Below are 19,355 nucleotides of genomic sequence, written 5' to 3'. Positions count from 1 at the left end.
AAGTAGGTTTTGCTTATTAAAATTCACGTTTCATCGCAGAAATAAACCTTAAATTGCTCAAAAAAATTTCGTACATTTTCTCAGATAATGTACATTTTTTGGACTGCGATTTTAGGTTCACTGTGAATTTTTGTTAAATCGTGGACTGTTCTTAAAATTAGGTCTGAAATTTTTAAAATCAACGTTTAAATGGCAAATTAAAACTTATTATAAAAATAAGCTCTACAAAGTTCCTGGTTTTAAAAATATAATTTGTTGTTGAGTTAATCCTGAAATTGCCTAAAATCAAACGGGAGTTTCTGAGTGTTTTTTGTACAAACGACGACTATTTTGTAAATTCATGACTGAAATTTTTAAAATCACGGTTCAAATGCAGACCCAGCACTGTTTTTTAAAAAAATTAGAATTAATCAAAGTAGGTTTTGCTGTTAAAATTCACGTTTCATCGCAGAAATAAACCTTAAATTGCACGACTAACCATGTATATCACTTATATGTGCATCGTATCAATTTGTTAAGTGATTTGCATATGTTTTATGCAATAATGACTTGAGAAAATTGTGATTTGAGCTACGAAAAAGAGGCATTGCAAGGATAATAGATTTTGCAAAGTTGTCAAAAAGAGGTCTGTTTGCAAATAGTAACTCAATTGTGATATTTACGTTCCTTAATGAGGCAAATTAAAGTTATAAGAGTTAAAAAAGAGGCAACTCCAGTTGTATTATTATAAAATAACTATCCCTTGTTTTATTTGAAACTAAACAAGTAACATTTAAGCGCTTTAATTTCATTTTATTTGCTCATATTTATATGTTGCTGATTAATTTTTTTTTTTTTTTTTTTTTAAATGTGACACTGGGCACGGTAGGAAATTTTTTTAATCATTTTTAATTTTTGTTTTTATTTATTTTGACACTTTTTATACATATATAAGTTCCTCTAATTTCTGCACTTTAAATCAAATATTTTTCCATTTTGTCTTTTTGTAGAATAATATTTATCACGATCGAGGGTTCTTTCACGTTGTTCAAATTGAAAAACGGCATTTTTCCAACGGGTTTTGCGAGTCCCAACACAACGTTTACATAATGACTCACAAAACCCAACGAGGAACTGCCGTTTTTCAATTAATATTTTTCATTGATTGCATCCAATTAGGATAATTAATTTTTTTGTGGAATATCTAGAGGGCTCACTTTGAAGCGAATGCAAAACGTTTGTGAAAAAAAAAAATAATTACTGCTGGATTTTTTTACTAGCACAAATTTAATCAAATATGGAGTTATTGAGAGACCAACTCCCCAACGAAACAAGTGGGATTTTGTACGGATGAGATTGTAACTTTTAAGCCAACTGCCCCATTTTCCACTCTGTTGCTCCAATCTCTTTGACCCGCCCCACTCTCGGAGCCTTTTTTCTCCTCTTTTTTTTTAGTTTTTTCGCTTCGGTCCAGACTTGGCGATCAAAGCGCCGAGAAAAATATAAAAGCGAGTTTCTTAAAGTTTACGACGAAGCGGGCTTGTTGCCGAAAGCGATCGTAAAACGCGCGCTGCTTTTCGCACACTTTTTATGGCCGCGCGCCTGCACTTCCTTCGAGTAGGCATTTCGCGCGACGGGCGGCACGTGCGGGTTGCATACTTCCAGCAAAAAGCACGTGACGTCACTATTTTTTCTGTGGGTTTATGCAATTATTATGACGGGCTCTGCTTTTACGATCAAGTTTACTCTCTGACATCAATTTCATGAACGCACTTGGAATTTTTTATCAGCACTTCTTGCGAAATGTGTCAGGATTTTAAATATTTGATGCAAAACGTTACAACAAACCATTTTGTAAAAAACAAGATATTTTAAATTAAAAATTTCTGCAGTTGTTGACGAAGAGCAAAAATTTTAAAATTGATTCTATTTTGGCAAGTTATAAGATTTATGCCATTTTATTATGTTATATTAATGATTATTTTATTGCTAAAAAAAAAATGAACAAAGTTTTTATATAACAGCAAATGTGACGTATTATTGACATAGTGTCTGTCCTAACGCGCCACCTCTGACCGTTCAGAGAGCAATTTTAATCACAATGAGCCGCTGCTGCTTTCAAAGAAACTCGCCAGTTCATATCTGTCCGCCGCTCAAAATGCTCTCCTTCTTTTTCTTGTTAGCGGTGTTATTATTTTGTTCGGCCGGTCCGACTTGGGCCCAGCAGCAGCAAACGCCGATTGTCATATGGCACGGAATGGGTAATTGGCCAAAGTTCGCTGGGAAAGTTTTAACCACACACAATTTCAGGCGACAGTTGTTGCAACCCGATCAGCCTGGGTGGATTTTCAAAACACCTGGAGGAATATTTGCCGGGCGTTTACGTTCACTCGCTTCGAATTGGAAACAATATTATTGAAGTATTTTTTATTTTGTAATTAATTTTAAGATATTAATTAAGCTCTAATTATCAAGAAACGAAACAAATTTCTAGAACCCGCATTTCAATAAGTTTGATTCTTGTGCAACTTTGAATTTGGGCTGCAAAATTTTAATTTTTTAATATAACAAAACTCATCTGTTTTTATTCCAAAGAATTAATAAATTCAAATTAATGGTCAAGAAATTTAATTTCTTTTGTATGGAATAAAATTAAAGCTGAAAAATATTTATTTTTGACTTATACTTAAATTACACATTCAAAAGGTACATTTTCTAAGTAAACTGCGTTGAAATTTTCCTTATTATTAATTCTTATACAATTTAATCAGATTTAAGAAATATCATATTATTATATCGTGATTTTCTGATAAGCTTTTTTTAAAGAATGTCACCATCAATGGTTTTTTAACATATATTCTGAAAATTGTTTTATTCTACAAACGACTAATATAAGCGGGATTTGCATTAAACCGACATTATTATTTTTTCTTCTCCATCAGGACACAGAGAACGGATTCTTCATGCAGGTGAACAAGCAAGTGCAAAAAGCCTGTTTGCAGATCAAGAGCGACCCAAACTTGAAAGACGGCTTCAACGCCATCGGATTTTCGCAAGGGGCTCAATTTCTGTGAGATTTTCTTTTTTATAAATTTATCGACTCATTTTACAAATTCATTTACCACATGCATGAGATATAGATTTGAAAGATTTCAAATAAAATCTTCATTTTATTTAAGGATTATTTGTGGGTTGATCTTAATTTGCCTTTTATTTAAGCTCAGAATTTCATTTTTTCTCAGTTTTTATAATAAGGAAAAGTTCTGATTAAAAAATTTAGAAAATTCATATGTGTGGGAAACATTTTTAACTTTTTTTTTTCAAAGTCGAGCTTTGGCCCAGCGATGTCCCGATCCGCCGATGCTGAATCTGATCTCGTTAGGCGGACAACACCAAGGCGTGTACGGCCTTCCGCACTGCTTTTACCCCGGCCACAAGTGGTGCGACTACGTCAGAAAAGCGCTCAACCACGCCGCATATGAGAGGTATGTAAAATATAGACTGGACACTGAGAGTAAACAAACGTGGCCTATATTTACGAGCTGCAATTATGCACGCAGTCATACTTAAGGAAATATACATCAACGAATGCTAACCAACCCCCGTTTTAAAAACACTCGTTTGTTATTGAAAAAGAAATAGACCACGGAATGAATCATGATATTTTTCCTTAAACAATTTCGTTTAAAAAAAATCATTAAAATATTTTCTCATTTACAACCTTTTAAAAAATTCTAACTGTTGATGAAATGAGTATTTAATTTCAATTCTCACGTTGAAAAAAAATTTAATTTAAAAAGACCGTACCAAAAATTTGATTAATTATTGATTCCGAAGCTCTACGCGTTGGTGAAATTCCATGATCGACAACAAATTGTGATTAAATAACATTTAAATTATTTAACAAAATATTAATTTAGAAATGATATAAAACTTTCAGCTACGTGCAGAAGACTTTAGTGCAGGCCCAATACTGGCACGACCCATTGAATGAAGATTTGTACCGAAATGGAAGCATGTTCCTGGCAGATGTTAACAATGAACAAGTAATACGGAATATTCTAGGAATTTTTTTTTTAATTTCATTATTTTTCTAGGTTTTTAACCAGGAATACAGGACGAACCTATTAAAATTACAAAACTTAGTGTTGGTCAAATTCAACAATGATTCCATGGTGGAGCCGCGGTCGTCCGAGTGGTTTGGATTTTACGCGCCTGGGCAAGCGGTTGAAGAATTGGCCCTCGAGGACACCGATCTTTATAAGGAGGTCAGAAAAAATTAGAACAAAATTGATTCATTTAAAATTGCTTAAAACATGTTTAGGATCGACTCGGATTAAAAGTTTTGAATGACTCTGGACGATTGCACTTTTTGGACCTTGACGGGGACCATTTGGAATTCACAAGAGAGTGGTTCAATGAGAATATTGCCGACAAGTACCTAAAGAGCGTTTAATTATATCGAGACAAACCCTGGGAGAAAAATAGCCCCTGTCAAATTTTCTTTAGTGAAAGTCGAATTCTGTAAAGCATGAAAAAAAAAATCAAATTAAAATTAATTTATTGAAATAATATTCAATGCCACTGAATTACAATTAATTTCTGCTTGATCATTTGATTTTGTCAAGTGTTGCTCCTTCTCTCTTGGTGCGCGGAGGATCTTTTAAGAAAAAAAAAATTGACAAATATTTCAATTAAATATAAAAAAATCCCTTTTTACAACAATATTATTGGAATAGTTGTGATGGTTATTACTGATATAAAGGTTTGTTTGAAATAAATACGAAGCTTTTGAATTGAAAGCAGAATGCAGGGCAAATTATAAACATTTTTTTTAAATAAAATTCCACAAATTCGCTCACTAATAGTTTTTCATCCAATTTTACATATATTGGGGTGGAATTTTTATAGAATTAAATCATTTTGTTTTCCTCTCTGTCGTTACATTGTTTTAAAATTGTGGTCACTTTAAAGTAATGAAATATTACTTAATCTTCTTTTTAAAAGACTTCGGTTTTATTCATAAAACTTACCGGCGAAACTATAAATCAAAATAATTTATTCTGGTGATATAATTCATAGAAAAGTAAATAATTCTAAAATTGTCCCTCCACGGGCCGGATCTCTGTGTCAAGTGTTGTGTTTAATATTGGTTAAGTGACGGATACAAAATCAGAGATATATAAAAAATTTTTATTGTTCTTAAGCTTAAAGAAAGTACCACAAGGTTTACTTAATAAAATTCCACATAACTACTCCATCTGCATCTCACAAATAAATCTCATTTTCGCCCCTTCACAATCTGAATCATTCCACATCATGTTAAAGTTTCTCATCTTGAGATACAAACAGTGTTCCTTGCCCATATAATTGTCTGGTTGGCCCTCCCGATAATTTGTGAAAGTTTCGATTTTTCTTCCAGTGCCTGTCCAGTAAAATTCACCTTCAGAGCCCATGTCGGATCCAGAAATCCAATATAATTGCGAGTCTGCCGTACAATAAAATTTTATTTGCAATTCATCTTTTTCGCAAGGTTAAATTAAACCTATCATTTTCCTAATTTCATCATTTTCCTCTTTCGTCTCAATACTGACGAGCTCCATGCCATACGTTTTGCAGATCCTCGCGGCCTCGAACCAGTTTACCTGTGCACGGAACAATCTAGATTTTTTTTAAGTGCTATAGAAAAATTATTTAAACTGATTGACTTGGCGGGCTAACAAAGTAGCGACCAGTGCTGAGTGTCAATAAATTTTTTTCATCCATTTGCAATTTTCTTTTTAGACCAGATTTGATTCTGAAAAGAAAAAAACCACGTTTAAAAATTTAATCGCCTTTGATTTACGCGTTTTACTTAAAGTCGCAAATCTCTTTTTGCAAATTCAGTTCCTTCTTGGCATTTTCATTTAATTCCATCAAATGCGTAATGTTCAGATCGCACTCCCTCTTTTGCGAGGCCAGTTTCTCCACCTCCACTTTGCAGCTGCACATTTTGCACAGTTCGCTCAGCACGTCGACGTGTCTATAAAATTAATATTTTGTTTTTTATTCTCATTAATATTGTAACAAATTATTTCACTCTTCCAACAACGGTGGCGAATAATCCTGAAATTATAATGTGATGGATTTGTTTTAGGGATTAAAAGCTTTTCTCAATATGAGATTATAATACCTCACAATTGTTTTCTGCTGTTTGGCAATCGACAAAGCCTAAAATTTTGCAGAGCGCCAGGATCGCTAAGAAAACCCTGCGCGATTGTTCTTTCATGGCTGCAGCACTAGCACTGATTTTAAATTAATCTCAATAAAAGTGAAGCTAACAAGGATTGTTTTATACAAATTTTAACCAATAAAATAAAGCAAAGAAAAAAATTTGTGATAACCCCGCGAGTGATGCAATAAGCATGAATATTTTAACTCTCATCCTCTCAGTTATCAACAAACAAGATTTTCGGATCGTGATTTTGATAACATTGCTTAATATTTTTATTTATTATTAACTCAACGTTTATTGATTACCGTAAGAAATAATTTTGAAAATAAAAATTTAAAAAAATTAATTTTATACATAGGCCAAATTGAATTTCTTAAATTAACAAAAGTGCTCATAATTTTTAAGAAGTAATCATGACTTTTGAGTAATTAAGAGCACATAAATCTTAAATGATAAGAGCATTTCTTTTTAAATTTTTATAAAATCCAGGGACTACAAGTTAAATTTAATAAGTTTGTTTTCCACAATTTGACATCATTTTTTTTAAACCCTTTTCATTTATCCTCCTTCAAGATCTTACAATTAGAAATAAAATACAAAGAACTTTCTCGATTCCTTTCTGTCGTGCTTTGCTACCAACAATGTATTTTTTTTAGAAGTGTGCAATGAATAACAAGAGATGAAAACGGTTCAAAAAGAGATAGGAAAACAATCTAACTGTGATGGTGTGCGAACGACTCTCTTAAAAATAAATGGCAAGGTCGTTTTGCAAGTGAGCGGACTCGCGGCGATTGTGCGAGTTTGTTAGTCCAGTTACGCTGTCAATGCTCTTTGCCTTTTCGCTCTTTGCCTAGTCTATTAGCGGCCGAAGGAAGAGCGACGACGTGGCCAAGAGAGCGTGCGTCGGATTATTATTGCTCAAAATCGAGTGGTGCGAGAGCGGAGAGGCGGCGGGGTCGACGAACCCCGCGCCGCGTGTGTGCTCACTCACCAAAAAATGCAGAAGAAGAGATGAAGTTGCGATTGCTACGCGACTTTTTTTACTTTTCGCGGCCAATTATCTCGGGCGTGGGTCGGAAAATCAGAGATTTCCGTCGACGACAAAACTTAAGAGCGAATTAATAGCAAAAGTGAATCTGATTCGTGTTTATTTATGTTACTTTATAAAATCTCAAACGTACATCTCGAATGTTCTAAAATTTATCTTAAGAAATAAGCTGGAAAATCAGGAACTTTCAAAACATATAAGAAATAATACTAATTCATTGGCTAACGAATTTAATTTACGAAAATAAATATCAAACTGAAAATGATTTAATGAAAATATCACTTTATAAAACTTTGATAAATTCATTAAAAGTTTAAAATGATCAAATACATATCAAAATTTCTTACCTGCTCAGATTTAGCAAGATAAAATAGGGGAATTAATTTGAGAAGGACATTGTTTCTTAAGTTTTTCACAGGCTTGTTAAAAGTGAAAATTTAAATACTTTTTAGTGCTTTTTAGACTGTCTTCTGTATTAATTTTTAAATTCAAACTAATTTATTTTTCTTTGTTTGATTTATATTCTGTTTGTTGGATAAAATCCCTGTATGAACATGTAAATTTTTTTAAATACGCTCAGAAGATTTATCAATTAATTCCTACACAGGATGGTTTAAAAAAATTATCATTGATAGTATAAAATTAAATAAAATTGTTCCATTTTATAACAAATTAATAATTTTATAATTTTTTCCCCCCAAATATTTGTTTCATTTTGTTTGAGCCTCTTGGTAACGAGAAAGATCACTTTTTCGGGAGTGACCTCCCCGACCTTGCCCGCGCCATCGGTCCGAAGACAGGCAGTACCTGACGTCACTTTTTTTTTCTTACCGTTCAGGTATAATGTATAAACGTGCGCACTGCGTGCCGAGTTGGCAACGCCATGCACCCATTGGCCTCTGAGAAACTCCCTAATTTAATTGCTAGTGGCCCCCGAGGATCATTAAAATTCAGCAGGAATGTGCGAGAATTACCGCTTCTGGCTAAAACCAGTAAAGTCATAGTCCAAAATTACCAAAAATATATTCTAATATCCTTTTATGGAAAGTTGAATTACCAATGCTTGAAACTTGTAAACTTATATTTGAATTTAAACGGTAAATTTACTTTTTTTTTTTTTTTTTTTTTTAATATTTCTTCATAGAAAGAATGTTGCTAAAATATTAATTAAAAACTTTCGTGTGAAAATCAGGACGTTATTTTCAATTTCTGAAGTTTTATAGATTGAAAGGTGGTGTAATTTCCACCCCTCTTACTTCATCCTTTGCTAACACGAATGAACAACCCTCTGCGTTTCAATGACTAGCTGTGTCATTTCATTTTCCCCAACACCGTTTTCGTCATCTCACGAGAGAGGTATTCATCCTTTAAGGTTGTGCAGGAAGAGTCACGTTCAGATTTCAACAAATCTCTCATAAGATTAGGATCGAGGAATTAAAAGTAAAAATTTGTTATAATTTAAGAGATTCTGAAAAAAATACAGAATTTAAATCAAAATTGACAGACGTGTATGGAATTTATAGTAAAATTTTACAAAATTAAAATAAATTTCAGTAGAAAAAAGCGACAATTATAATTTTTTTTCATTTTTATATCAACTAGGATTGCATATTATTTTCTATTTTTTTATTTTTTAATTTACAGGTAGAAAATATGGTTCAAATTTCCAAATATTTTCGTTATTTAATATGTCATAAAGAAAAAAATTAATAATTATTTTATTAATCTTATTTTGTTTTAAAGCAAAACTTATTGCTTCTTCCTAAAAAATCTGAAGATTTCAATGCTTGGATGGTCTCGCGAGCCTTCCCAGGTGTCTAAGTAGACGCATGCGCTGCTCAGGGTCGACTCAGGTCGTCGACACCTGATGCCGAGAAGCGCAGTGTTTCGTGAAGATCGCTCGCGCCAACATGAAGCTGCTCGCGGTTCTCTTGGCCGCCTGTCTGGTCGCAGCGGCCAGCGGCCACGAGGCCGAGAACCCTTTATTCGAAGCGGCCAAACAACTGCTGGAGAGTTCACTGGCCGGCAAGGACGGCGGCCAGGGTGCGGCCCTTCTGCAGGGTCTGGCCGGCGCCTTCACACAGTCTAAGGACGGCGGCCAGGGGGCGGCCGATTTGCTCGGCGGCCTCGGAAGTCTTTTGGCCGCCACGCAGGGCGGTGCCGGCGGCGGCCAGGCCGACCTGCTGGCCTCCGTGGTCGACATGTTCTCGCAGCAGGCGGCCGACAATTCCGGCGGCCACCAGCAGCAGGACCAGGAGGGTGGTGGATTCGACTGGGAAAACATGATTGGCGTGGCCAGCTCGTTCATGGCCCAGCAGGGCGGGGGTGGCAGTCAGGGCGCGGAAGGGTTACTCACCTTGCTGCCACTCTTCATGGGCGGTGGCGCCAGTCAAGGTGGACAGGTACGTGTGCAAAGAAAGATTTTTACTTTTATATTTTCTTATTGTTAGATCCAATATATTTTTTTTTCAAACTGCAGTTCATCTTAATTTCAATAAATAGAATAATCGACGTTTTCTCAAAATTTAAAGATGCAATTGACATAAATATTTCAAAATTTCTTAAGATGAATCCTAAAATTATGATTCAAATCTAAACAAAATTGATTAAAATCTGCAATTTTACTCTTTTCATGCTAAAATTTAATTTCAAAATAGACCGAAACTCTAATATTTCATCAAAAAAATTCATTCATTTTTTATTAAAGTTTTCTAGAAATTTTTTATTCATAAATTTATATTTGAGGTACTCTAAATCTCTACTTTTCTGAAAAAATCGACAAACAAAATAAAAACTTCAAAACGGTTGAAAATTTACACAATTTTGATATTAATTTTTTTACCACCCTAATGACTTTTTCATCTTCAAATCACGTATATATTTTCAGCCTATAAATATTTAAGGAAAATAGTCAGATATGTTCGATAAATTTATAACGTGATTTCTTTTTTTATATATTCTTTATAGTTGTCCGTGTATTATGAGTTATGAGTAATTTTTTGTCTTTCAATTTTCATTTTAATCATTTTTTTTTCACAATTTTTGTTTTAGAGCAATATTGAAAAGATCTGGTCAACCGTGGTGTCCGCGTGGGGCCACTTCCGGCAGTCGGAGGTGGCGCAGAGTTTGTGGCGCCAGAGTGGCCTTGAAAAGGTGACCACCCGCTTCTTGGACCCCGAGGGTCGCTTCGACGTGCACCGCGTGTTCGAGTCGCTGTCCAACCACCAGTTCCGTCGCACCTGGATCCGCACAATGACCGCCTTCCTGGCCGACTGGTTGTCGCACATTGCCGACCCCAAGTCGCAGGCCAGGTACGCGTCCATCGGCAGAGGACTCGTCGACGGCGCCATGAGGTCAGTTAAAAAATTTAAATTTAAAACAAAAATCTGATGAAATCTAGAAATTAATGATAAAACATTAAATTTCCCAGACATCTCTTTGATAAAATTTTAAGATTTTGATTAAAAAAATGTCAAATTTGTGATCAAATCTTGTATTAGAGGAATTTTTCAAAAAGAAAAAAATTGATATAGAAGAGTTTATTTAATTATTTTTTTTTCATTCAGCAGTTAAAAAAAATGCTAAAAATTGTTCAATCTGTACATAATTGAGGTGAATTTTCCAGACCATGACTCGTCCGATGTAATTTTTTTTTAAATTATAATTTTATTAACTTTATCCTTCCTAATTTAACTTAAATTTGATTTATGATTTAAATTTTAACATTTTCAACTTTTGCCATTCAGGTCTCACGGGCTGGCCCCGTTCGACCCGACGCGTCCCGGCCACTCGATCGCCACTTTGTCGAACGCGTTGCTGCGGCGCCACGTGGGTTCGACGGCCGATACGGCGCCGTACGTCAAGCCCGGCGTCGACTACCTGTGGGAACTGCTGCAGGTGGGTCGTTCGACCTCTGAAGGTCTGGGCCTGGCCAAGATGCCGCCCAGACAGATCGAGGCCCGCATGGCCGAGGCCCTGAACGCCGAAATCATCGAGCCGGTGCTAAGAGTGTGGCGCGCCTATCGTTTCGCGCACAAGAACTCCAAGTGCGGCCGCTATGTGCTGTGCCAGGCGGCCAAGGAGGCCAGGGAAATGCCTGGCGTTGGTCTCAAACCCGGAGTCACAAAGGTTGCCAGGTGAGACAAGTTTTAAGCATTTGTGTCAAATTTGTAAAGTTTTATTTCGATGAATGAAGTTTTTTTTCAAATAATTTTTATAATTTAATAACTATTTTTATAAATTTTTATAAAAATTTTAACAACTTTTCATTACATTTTCCGCTTGATCATCTTACACGTTTAAAATTGTGAAATAAACGGACAAACATGCAATTTAAAGCAGGAAAATACCAACTTTATGATTGTGACAAAATTAGCTATTTCTTAAGTATAATTTTAGGGAGAAACTTAGGATTATTTTGTAGTTAAAGTTCTGTACGTTTTATCTGAAATTTTCAATTTTTGTTTCACACGTGACTCCTTCATTAAATAATAAATTTAAAATCATGTTCAAACAACAATTGAAAAATTTAAATAATAAATTACCAGTGTTTTTGATTGAATTAAGGACGAAAATATTCCATTGCGCGATTTATTTTATTAAATTATTTTTTCTATTTTAATTCTTTACTCAATTCTATAACAAATGAATATGTATGCGGACACAAATGAATAAGTCGCTTGATACGGGTAAAAAACTACTAAATTATTGAAAAAAATTTTACTTAATTTAATTTAAAATAAAAAATGGGATATTTTACCAATGTTTTGAACTCACTTAAAGTCTCTCTATTAATAAAAATTACAATAATCATCTAATTTTCTGGTTCTGAAAATAACGCGGAAGTCGTAAATTATTTCTCATTTCTCGCTCTGACTCGTTTTTTTTTTCAATTCCATGACATTTGTGGTGAGATCATCATATTCCCTACGTCATCCATTTATCTTGCTCGCATTTGCATGTAATGCGAAATAAATTACCGTAATAACTCTGCACCCGTGAGATGCGGAATTTCAATTTTCCTCCTTTGTGAAGCAATAAATTTTTGTTCATCTCCTCATGAAAATTCAAGCGAGTGAGAGATAGATAATGTTAATTCTAAAAATTATTATTTATACAAGAGCGATTTCTCCTCTTGGCAAAACTTTCATTCATCGCAAGCACCACAAATTTCGTTGAATGGAACTTTGCGCACCAATTGATGGGAAAAGCGTAAAGTGGCTAAAACGAAATGGTGCGTGAAAACGCTTTGTTGTACGCAAACAACTGAAAAGAGAGTGCGCGGCACAAATACCTACTTTGGCAAAACCGCAAATGAATAGCTTTTAATACAATCGGATCTACATTTGATTAAATTTCTGAACTAATTCCCCGATAAAATTCACAGTCTGGTGGCCACTTGGTATCTGGCTGACGATGTGCACACGTCTTTCTGGAAACTTTACGCGGCGGCAAACGCCAGTTCCGACTGCAATGTGAGTATAAAAGTTTTGAAATTCAACATAAATTTTAGTTCTATCCCAAGATCAAACTTTAAAAAATTTAAAATGAGCCATTTAAAAACAGGGCCATTGTTTAAACTTAGAAAGCAAAACGTTCTTTCTTTAAAAATTTTAAGTCCATTTGAAAGTTTCTAAAAATTAAATTAAAATTCTCCTTTCGTAAATAATGAAGATTAATTTCTATTCTCAATAGGACGTGTTCTACGAGGGCTGCGACGAGTTCTTGGTGGTCGACAAGAAGGCCACCTTGAAAAAGTATGTCCACACGGAACTTTAAGCCTCTGGGTGTGACGCAATGCGACTGTGAGAGACAAGAGCCAGAAGAGTGAATCAAGTAAGAGCCAGGCTTCCCCCATCCTTGACGTCAAGGGTGCTTTCCTCGAGGAAGGGCCAAGCCGACCCACATAATCTTAACTACTAACCGTCCATATCGATTGCCCCGGGTTCGATTCCCACAAATTGATTTCTCCATTTGCATCGAGTTCAAAATATGTCATAAATGTAGAGGTGTTCGGGACGCAAAAAGTATAACATTAGGAAGATCTAACACTGGATTATTCAACTCGGCACAGTCGGGCGAATAATTCTCTTGTTACGTTTTCTGCTGGCGGGGCAATTCCTGAGCAAATGTATTTTGTGAGAGCACTGTTAATAAATTTAATTGTTTTTATATACATTAAAACTTGAAAGACGGAATATTATTGATTGAAAACAACCATTTTTTTGTAGTGAACTAAAAGCACGATTTTTTCGTTTGTTTATTATTACACAGAGATTATATGGAACACAGAGGTAACCTGCTCGGAAAAATGTTATATTTTGTCAGTTAACTTTGCAACATTTTCACAGTTCACTCCTTACAAGAGCTGTATGGTTTACAAATGGGGAACCATAACATTTTTTCAAAATACTTTGATTCAACAGGGAGCGGATCACTGTCCGTCGCTTTCTTTTTATCACAACAACAAATAAACAGTTTCCAGATTAAGTCGGGCGCTCAAAGAACAAAAAAGCAGTCAAATCGTAGGTCATCCACAATTAAACCGTTAAAATGTGGATTAGTTTTAAGGTTAGGACTTTTCAAATTATGCTTACAAGTGCGGTCGATGGGGAAATTGGCTGAACAATCAACAACTCTCAACCTTGGGCAAAGCAACGAGTAAAATTTCAACTACAAGCAAAGGCAGCGCGTATCTCTTTCATTCTTTTAAAAGTTTTTTTCATTTCGAATAGCTAATTAATTATTCACCCATCCTTTCGGAAGCATGAGCAGCACATAAGTGTTATACATACAAAGAAGTACAGAGTGTCCTTTTGTTTCTCTCTTGCGCGCTTTCGTTCCTCGTACGTACACAATCAAACTTCCTGACTATGATGAGTTTCATTTTAGGTAAATTGTGTTTGAGTGTAGATATTCTTAGTGCTGTTGATGTTGTACCTCGCCTTTGAAATTTACTTCCTGCAAATGGAAATTAAAAAAAATGTTAAAAGAGTCAATTATATCAAAATGATTTACAATTTGAAATTTGAAATGTATCTGGAACATCTTAGCAACCCGGAATGAGTCCGAGTCACTTACACAGCCCAGCCTCAATGTTCCCAGTCTTAGCACACACCAATGAATTTACATCATTGGGGTCGGCTTAAAAAACCGGGGTGGATTTTTATAATAATAAGATTATTCAAATTACCCAGCATCGGCAGTCGAAACCTCGGCCTTGCTGGCCTCGTCAAAGTTGGCCTTGAGCTCAGGCACGAAGTCGTCCGAGTCGTCGGCGGTCGACTTGGACGCGGGGTTGCTGGCCACGCTGCTGGCGATCCTCTTGAGCTGCGTCAGACCGTCGGGGCCGAGTTGGTTCAAAATTCCGGGCAGCAAGTCCGAGATGTTCTTGTACTCGGCGTGGCCGGTGATGGCGAAAGTGTTTGCCACTAGCGAGGCCTGGGCCTTGGGGTTGTTAAAGTGAATTACGGATCCGTCGTCTTTGATCATGTTGACCTCTTCGATGCCAGGAATTGTGTTGACCTGGAAAATATCATGGTTATAATTAGTTAAAACTGATAATTTTTAAAAAAGGATTTGGTTGGAATTGTAAAAAAAAATGTATATGGAACATCTTAGCAACCTAAAATTGGTTTAAGTCACTTACACATGCCCAGCCTTAATGTTCCCAGCCTTAGCACACACCAATAAATTAATATTATTGAAGTCGGCTTAAAAACCGGGGTAAAAATGTAAATAAAAATTTGCAACAGAATTCAAAAGTTGTTTCGAGCTGAATTTAGTTTGGAAAAAATGACATTTGGATTCACTTCGTCGGTTTCTTTCAGTATTTTAACATATATTTCACAGATCTGTACGTTTCCCAGGTCAAAAGGTCACACCGGGTCGAACTTACCGACAGTTTCTTGAGGGAACTCTGCAATTTTTTGTCGTCCGTGGCCGCGGTCGCGTGCACAACCTTCTTCTTGCGGCGGGGGGTGCCCTTGCCCCCGATGCGCACCGCATTCTGCATCTTCTTCAACTTCTCCTCATTCATCTGCGAATGCGAACAAAGGTCGTCAGAATTCGGCGGATCGGCCCTAATTCAACTCACCTTCAATGTTTACAAAATAGCACGTGTCTGCCTCCAAAGTTTCGTTCGGCGACCGACCGACAGGAAACTCGATCCACGGCGGCGCAGAAATTTTCACCTGAAGATGAGAATCGCTTCAAGGCAACGTCGATTACCGGTAACCGGTTTTTCAAAAGACAATAACCGAAAATTGCAAAATAGTGGTTTTGTATTATAATTTTCGTCCCTGAGCCCCGAGCAAAAAGCATAATTTTTGAAATCAACAGCAATAAACATTTGATAAATTTCTTTAAAAAATAATTTTACAAATTCTTTAAATCCCTCCAGTTATTGTTTAAAATATATGAAATTGCAAAAGAATTTTGCTGAACGACAGTAGAAATCAAGAGATATCTCCCGAATTTTAGTTTTTAAATAACTTGCTCACTTAATACATATATCGTGATGAATTCCATAAAAATAAGCGTTAAATTATGTAAATCAAAGCTAATTTCTCTTCTCTAAACTTTTTATTAAATGGTCAGATTCTGGTTATATTTCTCTTATTTTGTACCGGAGCTTAAAAAACTGATGCATCTATCAGATGATATAAATTTATTATCAGGTTTTGTTTATATTTTTGCTAACAAAAACTAATCTATAATTAGATATTAAAAGCTTTGAATGCTAAAAAAACTATGCCGATTTAATGTTATTATAGATTTGTTTTATCATCAATAATATTTTTAAAAGATTTTATTAAATAGAATAATTTTGTAGGTACATCAGCGATTTTATGCAGTATTGCAATTTAGCAACAAAAATAGAAAGTTCCCAACTGGAACAATTTTCTTTATATTGGTCCCAGAATCCCAATCACGTGAAATTACGTATCTTGTGTTTTTTTTTAAATTTAGTATTATATATAATATAAAAATACTATGAAATAATTTTATTTTTCAATATTTAATTACCAGTAAAATTTATATATTTTAAGTTTTAAGTGTTTCTTGACTTCTAAGAACTGATTTTAGTCCCGTCAAAAAATCTAGAGTGTTAAATCAAAATTTTTTAATTAACACGTACGTCAATCGCTTTTTTTGTGTAAAACAGAACGGTTTTTCGGTTTGTCAAATTTCAACAACCGGTTCTTTTGCAGCAAAGCTCAGCAGCCAATGAGGTTTCCGCTCTCCTTAAACTGGCCAATGGGAGCTCGTCAGAAAGGACAACAAAAAATAAAACACGACTTGCCGGCAAAGTGAAGTTTTGCGTAGATGGGAACTAAATGTGGCGGGAAGTTAAACGCCTGCGGTTTATGAGTTATGCTGTGCCGCAAAGTCGGTATAAGACCTGATGTAATTGATTTATAAATATAATAAAACTTAACCTTTTTGCTTATACATTTATGTGGTTGAAATGAGACAAATAATTTTTTAATCTCTAATGAATTCTGGTTCCAGCATTTTCCTTATTTTCTCTTCATGAGAATTATAAATAAATTATTGACCAAATATTGAATTTTACTTCAGAATTAAATTTTATTTTTCAGTTTTAAATTTTTATCTCGTGCTTTGATTATTGATAGATTCAAAATTTAACTAATAAGTCTAGAATAATTTTATCATCATCATCAATTTTCTTTTTATAAAAACCTTCAATTATTTTAGTTTCAATTTTATTTTAAAACGAATTTTCATAACCCATAATTGATTTTGTTACTTTTGAAAATCTTAAACGGTCACAAAATAAATTTGCTCAGCCTTCAAACAATACAATCAATATTTTGCCAGAAACAAAAGCTGCTTTTTCAAGGCAAAAAGTTGGACGTCAGCAGTATTATTTTGAGTTATAAATAATGCATTAGTGTGTGTGGCCATGTTTCTAATGTGATTGTGACGATGCACGGCGACGGCCGGCGAATAAGTTTCAGTACACACACGTACATAATAGTTTTGTAAGGCACATACAAATGTATAATATATATAATGTAGTGGCAGAGTAAGAGAGATGTGTATGTAGAAAATAACGTTAAGGGAGGAAGCCGCAAAAGGTGCTCCGCAGATGAGGCCGCGCCGCCTGCGCGCGAGTAAAGTTCGCTCTTAGAAGCCCCAGAAATACCCAGAGTGGCACCAAGGCAAGTCAAAACCACCCCACCACGCGCCACCCCTTGATGCTATGCGCCCCCGACTCGGAGGGGCGATGCGAAAATAAAACGTTGCTCAACAAAAGTCAAACCGCGGTGGAGACTAATTTCAAGGCGAATTTAAAAATAAAAATAAAATTATATAGAAAATTAAATTATAAGAAATTTGGTAATTTTTCAGCCGTTTTTTCTACATTTTGGTTGAGTGAATTTTAAGATTGAAAGATTTTTGCTTTAATTTATTTATTAAATTTGGAAATTGTCCATTAATTATTTTTGTTAAAATACAATTAAATTATATATGTTACCAAGACCTTGCCGCATACTTTTTCATAATTTTTTTCATTATATATTCAAGTAAAATTTCCATCTCACTCGAGAAAAAATCGCAGGAGAAAGGTGGTTCAAACATTTATTCTTCATCGGAAAAAATGTCAGAGCCACTTCTTGTGTATTCAATTTTTTATAATTAAAAAAAAACGGATGTATTCCAATTTTTTTAATGAAAATTTCACGCTCTATACAAAATTATAGACATTCAATACAAAATGTCTCTCAGAATTACATATTATTACGTCGAAATTACTCAAAATTTAGATCAAATGACACGATATGTCATCAAAAGTGTCAATTTTGCGTTTAGCAGCAAATTTTTTGAGGGCAAAAAGACGATTATAAATAATAAACTTGTCTAAATTTTTGTTCTTTGACAATGGAAGCCAGAGATATAGTCTCATCAAAACATTCTCAAAATCAAATTTTGAGGTTCAGAAAAAACAATTTGATGGGATTTTCGTAAACACATGTTTTTCAGAAATTCTTGCCCTTTCATGTTTTACAAAATACTTTTTCAACCATCTCACTTTTAACTATTTTAATTCAAAGGAATTCTAATTTAATTTAAATGCAACATTATTAAATTAATTTTTCCTCAAGATAATATCAATCGTCGGTGAATTCTCATCACTTATTTCAAAAACTTTTTAGTAATTTGCCAATGTCCAAATTCCCACCACCAAAAGTAAACTTCAAGTCTCTGGTACTCACTTTGGAAGCCAAACATCAATTTCGCCTCTTCAAGATTATCCATTTTTCTTCTATTTGTCGGTCGGATCTGAATCGATGCTGATTTTCGGCAGCATGGTGCTGGCGCAGAGCAACAGTTCCCACAGCCGATCCTGCGAATCAAAGTGATGAAGATAAAAAATTTAATAATTGAATATTTATGTGGAGTTCAAATTTTTTGAACTAACATACATTTTAGTTTGCATGCAAAAAATTTGTAAATTTGGTTATTTTTAAATTTATTACGAAAGCCAACGGTGTTTTATAAATATTTAGACTTCAATTAAAAACAAAATGAAGAAGAAAAATATAAAATTCTTTAGCAAACAAAGATCGCTGAAAATTAGAATAAAATTATTGTTTGATAATAAGAATTTCAATTTTTCTAGATTATTCAATAATTTTTTTTATTTGATGCAATAAACACTACAAGTGTTTCCATATATTTTCTAGCTACAACAACAACTTTTAATTGCCTTGAACAAATTGCGTAAATGTAATATAGTCAAACAGAGAAAATAGCAGTGAAAAGTGAGCAAGTCCAATTGTTATAACTCTTATGCCGCGCGCCGTAACTCGATACTTTGGAAACACAATAATAATTTTCCAACTGTGCGGCGAGCTCACAGCAGTGGGCAACAATAACTGCGGAAAGTTGTGAATTACAAAAGCAGCACGCGTCCGGCGGCGATGTATGGTCGGATGCAAAACCGCAGCGGTTGAAAGAGGAGCCAAAAGAGAGAGATAGAACGCCGCACCCCTATTAACATAAGCATGGCTTTCAGGGGAGGTAAAGAAATAATATCTATTTGTGCGTAGAATATTATTTTGATATTGCATTTTGAGTGTAAGA

At 34.8% G+C, this 19,355-nt stretch overlaps 4 protein-coding genes across 4 annotated transcripts; 2 read left to right on the top strand and 2 right to left on the bottom strand.

The window, feature by feature from the left end:
• The first annotated feature begins 2,109 nt into the window (after positions 1–2,109).
• LOC132204317 (palmitoyl-protein thioesterase 1) lies at positions 2,110–4,818 on the top strand. The gene is made up of 7 exons (XM_059632769.1): positions 2,110–2,240; positions 2,290–2,399; positions 2,922–3,049; positions 3,306–3,464; positions 3,920–4,025; positions 4,077–4,247; positions 4,304–4,818. The coding sequence occupies exons 1-7, from the start codon at positions 2,138–2,140 to the stop codon at positions 4,433–4,435; spliced, it is 909 nt and encodes a 302-aa protein (XP_059488752.1). The 5' UTR covers positions 2,110–2,137; the 3' UTR covers positions 4,436–4,818.
• A 278-nt stretch (positions 4,819–5,096) lies between these two features.
• Positions 5,097–6,290, bottom strand: LOC132204318 (C-type lectin 37Da-like). Its single transcript, XM_059632770.1, has 6 exons — positions 6,152–6,290; positions 6,059–6,084; positions 5,834–6,001; positions 5,680–5,776; positions 5,525–5,624; positions 5,097–5,467 (listed from the first exon to the last, which is right to left on the bottom strand). The coding sequence occupies exons 1-6, from the start codon at positions 6,245–6,247 to the stop codon at positions 5,232–5,234; spliced, it is 723 nt and encodes a 240-aa protein (XP_059488753.1). The 5' UTR covers positions 6,248–6,290; the 3' UTR covers positions 5,097–5,231.
• Positions 6,291–9,106: 2,816 nt separating this feature from the next.
• LOC132204469 (uncharacterized) lies at positions 9,107–13,431 on the top strand. Its single transcript, XM_059632989.1, has 5 exons — positions 9,107–9,643; positions 10,293–10,594; positions 10,988–11,377; positions 12,628–12,715; positions 12,936–13,431. The coding sequence occupies exons 1-5, from the start codon at positions 9,152–9,154 to the stop codon at positions 13,017–13,019; spliced, it is 1,356 nt and encodes a 451-aa protein (XP_059488972.1). The 5' UTR covers positions 9,107–9,151; the 3' UTR covers positions 13,020–13,431.
• Positions 13,432–13,616: 185 nt separating this feature from the next.
• LOC132204470 (transcription factor BTF3 homolog 4-like) lies at positions 13,617–15,447 on the bottom strand. The gene is made up of 4 exons (XM_059632990.1): positions 15,337–15,447; positions 15,139–15,279; positions 14,434–14,765; positions 13,617–14,201 (listed from the first exon to the last, which is right to left on the bottom strand). Exons 2-4 carry the CDS (start codon positions 15,277–15,279, stop codon positions 14,195–14,197), a joined length of 480 nt encoding a protein of 159 aa, XP_059488973.1. The 5' UTR covers positions 15,337–15,447; the 3' UTR covers positions 13,617–14,194.
• Positions 15,448–19,355: the final 3,908 nt, after the last annotated feature.

The sequence above is a fragment of the Neocloeon triangulifer genome, unplaced genomic scaffold (genome assembly GCF_031216515.1).
Source record: "Neocloeon triangulifer isolate White Clay Creek 2 clone unplaced genomic scaffold, ASM3121651v1 ptg000022l, whole genome shotgun sequence".
NCBI classification, from domain to species: domain Eukaryota; kingdom Metazoa; phylum Arthropoda; class Insecta; order Ephemeroptera; family Baetidae; genus Neocloeon; species Neocloeon triangulifer.
Note: the sequence above shows the minus strand (reverse complement) of the source record. Positions and strands in the feature narration are given on the sequence as shown.

Bases quoted from the DNA above. Each gene is read 5' to 3' on its own strand.
- LOC132204317 (XM_059632769.1), top strand. From the start codon at position 2,138: ATGCTCTCCTTCTTTTTCTTGTTAGCGGTGTTATTATTTTGTTCGGCC. The intron at 2,241-2,289 runs GTAATTGGCCAA...ACACAATTTCAG, and splicing joins TGTCATATGGCACGGAATGG to GCGACAGTTGTTGCAACCCG. The intron at 3,050-3,305 runs GTGAGATTTTCT...TTTTTTTCAAAG, and splicing joins TCGCAAGGGGCTCAATTTCT to TCGAGCTTTGGCCCAGCGAT.
- LOC132204318 (XM_059632770.1), bottom strand. From the start codon at position 6,247: ATGAAAGAACAATCGCGCAGGGTTTTCTTAGCGATCCTGGCGCTCTGC. The intron at 6,085-6,151 runs GTATTATAATCT...TTATAATTTCAG, and splicing joins CAGCAGAAAACAATTGTGAG to GATTATTCGCCACCGTTGTT. The intron at 6,002-6,058 runs GTGAAATAATTT...TTAATTTTATAG, and splicing joins TCGCCACCGTTGTTGGAAGA to ACACGTCGACGTGCTGAGCG.
- LOC132204469 (XM_059632989.1), top strand. From the start codon at position 9,152: ATGAAGCTGCTCGCGGTTCTCTTGGCCGCCTGTCTGGTCGCAGCGGCC. The intron at 10,595-10,987 runs GTCAGTTAAAAA...TTTGCCATTCAG, and splicing joins CTCGTCGACGGCGCCATGAG to GTCTCACGGGCTGGCCCCGT. The intron at 11,378-12,627 runs GTGAGACAAGTT...TAAAATTCACAG, and splicing joins GGAGTCACAAAGGTTGCCAG to TCTGGTGGCCACTTGGTATC.
- LOC132204470 (XM_059632990.1), bottom strand. From the start codon at position 15,279: ATGAATGAGGAGAAGTTGAAGAAGATGCAGAATGCGGTGCGCATCGGG. The intron at 14,766-15,138 runs GTAAGTTCGACC...GATATTTTCCAG, and splicing joins GTTCCCTCAAGAAACTGTCG to GTCAACACAATTCCTGGCAT.